This window comes from Chelon labrosus (assembly GCF_963514085.1).
Source record: "Chelon labrosus genome assembly, chromosome: 3".
NCBI classification, from domain to species: Eukaryota; Metazoa; Chordata; class Actinopteri; order Mugiliformes; family Mugilidae; genus Chelon; species Chelon labrosus.
Genome location: NC_140339.1, coordinates 14,456,555 through 14,466,052, shown reverse-complemented (window position 1 = coordinate 14,466,052; position 9,498 = coordinate 14,456,555). Strand labels below are relative to the sequence as shown.

The window sequence follows — 9,498 nt, the reverse complement described above, 5'->3', positions numbered from 1 at the left end:
ATGCACTGTCCTAGTGTGTGATTTTTTTTTAAAGTTGTTTTAGTATATACAATAGTTTGGTTCAAAATACAATAATTTTAAAGCGACAGTATGATATTTCTTCATTTCTCATCTGGCAACACTGATACACACATACTAGCGGTGAGACAGCAACAAGCTACAAAGCATTTTCAGTGAAAGCTGGCGTTACGAAGGGACAAGCTGATGCATCACATGTGATGGGCTAGACCTAGAACACATCAAAGTTGAACTGGATCTAGCATTTATTTTTTTTATTTATTTTTTTTTCAGCCAAACGCATGACAAAAAAGTTTAAGTTAAATTTTTGGAGTTTAGTTAAGTAAAAGGTTTGTAAGCCTACACAAATCTACATTTACTTTAAAAAACCTACCTTAGCAAACCTTGGTTTGTTCTATATCCTTCAAATTCACCACAGATTTCTGAAGTCTGTTGAATGGCCTTTAGCCTGCAGTGTTTACTTTACAAGAGTTCCTTTATCAGACCTTAGTTCAGATGTCTTTTACTGTTGTATACAAAGAAACTCTTTCAATTTTTCCAGGTAAAAGCAGCAAATGTTGAACACAGTTGCTGCTTGGAAACTGACTGAAACAAGGAACCCATTCAAACGGTCGCAGATTTTTTTTGGAAGATGGATCGATGAACCCTAACCTGTTAATGGGCAAGGGTGAGGGTTTGTTGTTGGAACTCAAAAACGTATCATCCAATCATCCATTTTCTTTGTTTTCAGATATCATTAGAAGTTACTGTTGCATACATTACACCTAGAAAATAACTATCGCCGCTAATGAACACAGATATCGAATAAAAAATGATTGGATCATTTTAAAATAATTTGTATCCCCCCTGAATGTATTTAAATCTAAAAACACACCATTTAGGACTGTGTGGGGTATAATTTTTTGAGGCTACCTGTTTTCAAAATGCTGTAAAATCTCTCAGAAAGAAAGCAAATAATCATATTTTCCAAAAGGTCCAACCGCTCCTTCAGTGCACAGATATGGTTGTGTACGTGCGGCAACACACCTCCAGTTAACAAACGATGAATATAACTTCAGCTATAAAGAATGTTTCCTTTAGCAGTTTCACACCGAAAAAGCTCCAGTGCGACAAAGCGTGCGTTTGTGTTCAAAGGGTGTGGCGTGAGATATTACTAATCAACGCGCTATTCTCACCGTAAAAAGCAAATGAACTGGTAAGGGAATACGAGGTTTCATCACCTCTTCGGAAAGTGTCGAACCATGGCTCTGAGTCATCCCACGTTCTCCAAAGTCTCTGTGATTCTGTGTCAGTGGGCTTTTCGGACTGTAGTCACTGCCATTCACCTTCACCTCACAATGGACAATTTAACCAGCACTGACACAGGTAATTCTCCTCTGGATTAGGATGAAAACAAATAGCTTTATACGTTAGCCACCCAGATCACAGTCAGAAAAGGAACCAAAGTAACATCCGAAAAAATAAGTTAACATAATTCTGACACATAGAATTTTACAATATGTACATTATCTTTAAATTAAAATAGATTTGTCGGTTGTCTGATTGGGTAGGTCCTCTACAGAGGGCTGCTTTTTTCCAACCATCCAGTGTTAAATCCGTAAAGTTCCCATTAAATGCTCAGTGCCGGCCAATCAGAGTGCAAGTAAGGCTTCCATCAAGTCCCTGCCAATAGTTTGTCGGTGGCGTTTTCGGACAGGGCCGAGCCCTTAGCAACACACATGGCAGACCCTTCAACACCTTGACAAAAAGAAATAAATATAAAATATATGTAATATTTCTATATATATTCATAAAACCAAACCCAGGATAGATTTGAATTCTGATGTGTCTCCATAATATAATCAAACTTTTTCCTATTGCCAGTCCGCTTCCCTTTCTCTCTCCATTTTTGTGTATTTTTGCAGTTTTTCGAGGAAAAAAAAAGTAGTCTTCTTCAAACCTGTACATCTTATACGCAAGTAAACAAAATGTAAAAGTGCGTGTTTTTTTTTTTGTTTGTTTTTTTGAATACGTTTTATCCACTATATCCAAAAGTGTTGCAGGCACTTAAGTCCTTCCCAAACAATGCAGGTGTTTTTTTTTTTTTGTTTTTTTTTGACAGTGGAGCAGGTTGGTTTGGTTATTCCTGGATTCGTGTGGGTCGTTCTGTCTGTATGTCTGTCGGTCTGTCCGTCTGGCGAGGAAACAGGCCACCCCGGGCCGCTGCTAGCCCAGGATGTCCAGGTAGACCGGCGTGGCTTTTCCCATGGCGAACAGGACCTTCTGAATGTCCTTAATGTTCAGTCGCTGCTGTGGTTCCCTCTGCCAGCAGCCCAGCATGATGTCATACACCTCCTTAGGACAAATCCTTGGCCTCTCCAGAACTCGACCCTGGGTTATGCACTCAATAACCTGCAGAGGAGACAGGGCAGTGGAGTGAGACAGGGCGATTCTCACTGACTGATTGCTTCGGTTTGTTCATAATGAGAAAGTGGTGTCACTGAGCAGACTGTCCTTTGAGGTTTGAACTAATGAAACTGAGATGAAAGAAATAAACAGAACGCACTCAGTCCTAAATTTGTGCGATATTAAGGAGGAAACAACGTTTTTTTTTTTCCTGTCCTACAGCACAAAATAACAAAAATACTGAATATCTGTGGGGGTGGATGCTTGAGATGTTGTTAAAAAGCTGATTGATCATTTCTGTCTTGAGCTTGGGCACTAATTAACCAGATGACTCACTGCTGTCACGACAATTTGACTTCATCATCGTGTCTTTTTTTATTATCATTATTTTTAACGTAATTTCCACTTCACATTTGTATACCAATCAAGACAAGCTCAATTTTACATTACGTTCTTTTTCACTTTTACCAGCACAGCTGAAGACGGAAAACACAGATACTCCCCGTAAGGCATATTATAGTGTCATGCAATTTCATGCTTTCTTGCAAGCTACCAGCACAACAACACAGTGTCAGACCAAAGGATCTGATAATCCACTGTTATCCAAAGCCTAATTTTCTGGAAAGATTGTGCAACAAACTTGATCTGCGTTTAAATAAATATGGTTTTACTATGCTTTATACTCGAGTGTGTCAGCATCAATACAAATTATGAGAACAAAGTAGTGGAGAGAAAGCCTGTTCTAGTGTTCCACTGCTATCTGCTTTTTTCCTGTTATTATATTCCGCTTGTTGTGTCTTGTCAGCAAAAGACGGGATCTGGCTATCAGTCTAACTTCCAAACAGAGGCTGCAGTGGTCTGGTAACGGCCAAACAACCAAACTGTAACTAATAAAAAGCCCAGCTGATTGACAACCACTTTTGTAAGTTAACTTGCACACCACAATTACTTACATTCAGGGTCACTTAGAGCCTTTTGTAGTCTAGCTTCCTGTCAGAACTCTGGACTGTTGTGCACATCCCTTTAAGATACATTTTGTATTTGCTAATATAATTACTTTTGCTAATAGACAAGGGAAGTGAAAACAAGGGTGTGATTTGTCACCCCCAGCTCTGTGATCACAGTTGGAGCCTCTGATCAGAGCACACGGCGCAACTCCAGTTTCCTCATTTAACAAGCAACTCGGGAGGACAGATAAGCAGCGGGACGCTCAGCTGCAGGCAGATGTAACAGACTGGACTTGGATCAGCTGCCACTAAGAGGCCCGAGCAGGAGCGGGAGTGTTAGAGAGAAAAGGAGAGGTGTAAAATCCTTGACCACAACTGCTGCATGCAGTGTGCTGTAAGTTTATCCATTTTATTTTTCGGAAGCGGCTTTAAAGGTTCGTTTTGGTTTATTTCACCCCTTTCTTATTACATCCAGAGAAGAGCTTCAGCAGCATTTATCAGTACAGAGACTTCGGGCTTTACATACTTGGTGGTTGGTACTTGACAATCTTAAGCAGCATACTTAATGACACCCTCAAAATGCATTGTGGGATACCTGGCTGCCCAGAGTCCACACAACATCAAGTTTTATCCTCGATAAAATTGGCGGGGCGAGAACAAATCCGAGCCAACAGTGATTGTTGAGAAATGCCTAAGAAGTCACACAAAATTGCGTGTGTTGGTGCAACCTACATCCTCCTTGTCTTTTCCAATGTACTATTGCCCAAAACGTTGTGCATTTTCGGTCAGAAGGACATTCACTATCCCTGACTGAGAACTGATTTGCAAAATGGCGGCTCCAGGAAGCTAATATCTGTGTTGGGTGAGGGTGAGGAACCATATCTGGTAACTTCCAGGTGGTTAAATTGCGTCCCCGTGCCTCTCAGTGAGGTCGAGAAGCATGTGGGTTTTCACCCACCCAATCAACAACATTCTCAGGTCCACCTCTGCATGAACGCTGAGCATAACTGCTTTATTAGGTACCACGAAGAAGTGGCCGAATGTTGTCTAATGTGATAATGTGAATGTTGACAAGTGCTTGACAATAAGACACTGAAATTTTGAATTTCCAAGCATTTCAATAAGTGTCCTATAAAGGATCAAATCACATTCATTTTATGTTGTAGGGAGCTCAATCTACTTGTTCTTTGCATGCAACAAAGCTCGAGAGTGCCTGGTTACCTAAGAGTAACATTAATGGAGAATTCAGCATTGAAATGAGTCTGCAGTTCTTCCCCAGGGTCACTTTATTGCACCTGTCAGCCTTGTAAGTAAGTGTCTTTAACATATTCTTTTGTGGGTTTGAACAGTTTTTTGCAACGCCACTGACCACAACCTGCTTTTCTTTGTTTTGATCAAGAATAAAAACTGCACAGGGAAGCAGCACCGCGGACATTTGAATGTGCTGCCGCGTAGAGCTAAGTGGAAGAGCCTGAAGAGCCCAGAAGAGAATGAGGCCCCGTCTGAAACAGGTCCCGACAGTACAGAGGTAATAATTTATCACTGTCACTGACTCACTTACGGTCATTTATAATTGTTGCAGTCATCTATTACTGCGCAAGGTATATAACACATCTGAATTATTGAATAATAAGTACATTATATTCTAGTCTGTAGTTTCATCATTTAGAGAGTCTTAAGAACTCCTTCTCCTCAAGACGCATAGAAATGAGAAAATCATAATTTGTGTTAAGCCCAAAATATATTATTATTGTTAAAATACATCTGTATAATATTGTTAAATTATATGTGTTTATACTGAAATAAAGTGAAATGCCTGCCACATGCCAGATTATTCTTTTAGGTCAATTTCATTTTTTTCAGTATGCTCAAGAGTAATCCTAATTGAATTTTATTGATTCAAAGCAGAGACCAATCGCAAAACAAACCAATCACGAGCGTTATGTAATGCGGCATCTTGTCTGGCGGCGGAGCGGCATTAATTTATCACCTCGTTGGGCTGGCGTCTGCGTCTCGGAGAGAGTGGAGAAATAACACAAGGCAGTAGATTAAGATCCAAAATGGCAGTGTTCATTTAAATCTGCCATTAGAAAGCACATGCTTTCAATTTAGTGGGGAGGGGAAGCGCAATATTTCCCCCGTTCTCGATCCTCTCTGCCTTCCAGATTTACCACTGGAAGACCTGGGGCTATAATTTCAAGTGAATGCATGGAAATCCTGCAGCTCGGCCTTTGATAATATATACACGTGTGTACTGTGTCTTGTGGAGTTTTTATCTACATGCTTCGGGCTCTTTGTACCTCGTTGTTACCCAGCTGAAACCAAGGCTGCTTCCCATAGGTGAAGATCTCCCACAGGATGACTCCAAAGCTCCAGACGTCGCTTTCCGTGGAGAACTTCCTGTACATGATGCTCTCTGGGGGCATCCAGCGAATAGGTAGCATGGTATGTCCTCCAACCTGTGATCAGAGGAGAATAGAGGGGAAGGGGAGGACAGATCTTTATTGCAAATGGTAATGATGTGGCTAAAACACAGATAAGAATATTCAGTCATCAACAGTACTCTGGTGTCTGGGGATTAGCTGTCCTTGCATGTAACCGATAAGTTGAGCTTAACACTTCCTGAATGCCTGTTGTGCTGCTGGATGTTGACAGTAATGCAATACAGGAAAATGCTGACTTATCTGCCACCTGCTGTACTGAATCACCGGAAATTCTTTAGGTTATGGTATTAAAGCGTCTCTTTGTTCTTAATGTAAAATTGCAATCCGCAATCCCTTCTGTGAGGAGCACAGGCATTAAGCAGAGGATCAAAGTCTCCGAGCTTTGAATTGAATGTGTTTCAATCAGTTTTTAAATAAATCAACCAAGGCGTTAAGAAAACTGCTGAAATGCACGCTTGCGGATGGATGCTCGCAGGGAAGAAGTTCATCAGCCGCTTGCGTAAATGTGAGAGTTTAAACGCTACATATCAACATGTGAACCTCCTGCATTTATGAGAAGGTTTGCACGACGCAGGGTAACAGAGGAGGCAGAGCAGATATCAGCTTGAGGCTCTTCAAAGGAGTCTTCAAACCAGCAGAACATGAAATGAAGTCTCGCCTTGCTGTAAATCCTCTGAGGCTGGTTATTAATCGATTAAACAATCGTCCATTAATCATCAACTTCCATTAGCAGGCATTGTTTTAAGATCTATTTCCCGTTCGTGTCAGTGTGCTGTGCTTTAATCATGGCCGTGTCAAGCTGGGTAAGACTGATGTTGGAATGAGCGGCAAAGTATTGCAAGTTTCAGCCCTGACTATGAGAACAGTGTTTCACAGTATCACGGTGACTGTTGCGGGGCTGTGAAGCAAAGCACACTTACTGACAGATAATGTTATTATCATGCTGCTGCTGTGGGTAGGTGGCCCTGCTGTTACAGAATTTCCATTACCACAAATATTATTCGGCAAAAATAAACTAACTCTTTCAAGATTGCAACCTGTTGCAACCACATAAAATCATTTACTATCACAAAGACCAAAGTCCAGTGCTCAAGTTCCAAACACACTTAGGTATTGTACCCTGGGTGATCAGGACACTAAGTGAGTAGCTCGGACTACGTACTGTATGTTCACACCTAGGTTTAAAATCTGTCTCCATGTGTGTCTTGAGTGACCACTTAAGATCTGATCACAGTTTTGCACTCTGTATGTAGACAACACATAAACCAGAAACACAATAGAACAGTGCGCAAAGAGCTGCTATCTCTAATGGATCGCTGCCTAACCACAAACAGCGCTTGCACTGTTTTGGGAGTTGTTATTTATTTATTTCTCCCCTGCCCTTAGTTATTTTAGAGAACCCATTGAAGCTCTGATTATAACTTCAACCCCAGACACATCAATTTGCACAGAAAATTAAGGATTCAATTTAAATTAAAAGGGAATTACCGTTTGCTGGCATAAAATACGATCGTTTACTCACCCATATAACTTTGTTGTCATTTGGAGTCGTTCGGAAGATATTTAGATCCAGTGGAGCACTGCATATATCCATATAGTGGGAGTGACTGGGGCACCGAAATGCAGCCTCTAAATAACACACGGAGCATCTGCCGCGAAACTCGTTCATTTCACCAATATTTTGTTATGATATGCTAGTGCTATTCTATGCATTTCGGTGCCCCAGTCACTCCCACTATATGGATATACGCGGCGCTCCACTGGACAACTCCAAATGACACCAAAGTTATATGGGTGAGTAAACGATCGTATTTTATGCCAGAAATGAGGTCCAGGTTGTAAAAAACAGTAATTCCCCTTTAATAAATACTAATTGTAAAAAAAGACACTGGCCATTATTGAGAAAATACGTAACTTAACTCCACATGGCTACGTTGCATGCATCAACATGATCACATCTCTAGTAAGCCATATGCTAGAATATTGATTTTATGAAGGAATTACACATTACACGTTACACATTAACACCCTTGAATAGAGAATATTTACAAAGGCTCTCCCTACTAATGAATAGACATTTGTACTGACAGTGCTTTTCCAACCATTCAAAATGGCAGTTGTGTGGGTGTTTTTTTTTTTTTTTTTTTTTCAAAAGATACACCTGCACTTAAGATCAGATCACTCAGGAAGCATATTAATATCAGGTATGGCCACAGAGACCATGACATAAAAGATGTTTTTCTTTCGCCTTCCTTTGTGAATGTTGTGTTATAACTCAATTTCCAGATACAGGAAACGTCATGAAGTGGCCAGGGCTAAACTTAGTAATTAAATGGCTCTAAAGATAAAAGCAATAAATCTGCAGAGGGAACATTTGATAGGTCTGAATAAACACTTACAGCCGATAGCAGAGATTTGTTTCCATACAACCCGAGACACGGAAGAATACACGGTGACGTATGGCAAATTTCACTCCAGTCCATGCACTAATCCTACCTGATCGCATCACTGTGTTATGTGATAATACTGCGATGCGTACAATACAGACTGTATGGATTTGTAGTCCTATCACTTCCTGCTGTCATTTAGATTTTGCTATCTGGCTCAGGTTTTGGCCTTTGCTATTGCTATCTTGACAGTTTGTCAAGAAGATGGATTTTTAAGCCCTTTTGAGGTTTTTAACTCTAAGTCAATGGAAGTACTCCCACTGTGTATCAGAGAGACATATATCATGCATCCCATCATCAAAATCACCACAACCATCCATGCATTCACTGATGCATCAGTCTTTGTCATTGCATCTATCTCTTTTTTTTGGGGGCATGCTTGGTGCTTTGATTCAAAATCAGATCCATAGTCAGATATATCATAAGGTCTGAAATCATCATTAAGAACACCTCTTAGCTTGTAGCTGTATTCACCCTTCTGTGGTTACTCCGATCGGTACCTCTGGGTTACAACACAATCAGATTCATTTAATCATAATAAGCTCTCCCAACTCCATTTACCAGCTCCAACATCTGTGTGCCTTCAGCTGTGAGTGCTGCGTGGCATTTTAAGTATCAAGATTAAAAAAATAAATAAATAAAAAAAAATCTACTCAAGTCTTACTAATTACCTCCTGGTTCTGTATCGTACTCATCGCGAATTTCCTTTGAAAGTGAAACACCATCTCCATGTGTCAGCTCGACACACTGGGTGAATTTTTTTGGAAGAAAAATAAGATTTGTCAATCTGCCAAAAGCCTGCTCCATTCGTGCGTTTATTCAGAACGTCCTCTAGTTTGCACACTTCATCAAATTCAGTGCTTAGTACGAGGCCTCTGTTGATTAGCCTTTGTTTGTCATTCATCTGTAACTTCCGCTGAAGTCCTTTATTGGGTTACACAAAGTAGTAGGTGTAACACAAAAATACAACACTAGTTCATTCATTCATTCATCTTCTGCAACCGCTTATGTGGTGGAGCCTATCCCAGCTGCCATTGGGCGAGAGGTGTGCTCGGTGTCCATCGCAGGGCTAACACAGAGAGACAGACAACCACACTCACACCTACGGCCAATTTAGAATCACCAGTTAACCTAACAGCCTAACATGTCTTTGGACGGTGGGAGGAAGCCGGAGTACCTGGAGAGAACCCATGCAGACACAGGGAGAACATGCAAACTCCACACAGAAAGGCCCAGTCGGCCCTACTAGATAATTAC

The 9,498-nt window shown here is 40.7% G+C and overlaps 1 protein-coding gene across 1 annotated transcript in view; it reads right to left on the bottom strand.

The window, feature by feature from the left end:
• Positions 1-1,847: 1,847 nt before the first annotated feature.
• Positions 1,848-9,498, bottom strand: part of ntrk3b (neurotrophic tyrosine kinase, receptor, type 3b) — a gene marked incomplete at its 5' end in the record, with an annotated part of 190,479 nt that continues 182,828 nt past the window's right edge. Inside the window, 2 exons of the mRNA XM_084541455.1 lie at positions 1,848-2,409; positions 5,651-5,809. Coding sequence (XP_084397581.1) covers positions 2,224-2,409; positions 5,651-5,809 — 345 coding nt within the window. The 3' untranslated portion in view covers positions 1,848-2,223. The remainder of the gene's footprint in view (positions 2,410-5,650; positions 5,810-9,498) is intronic.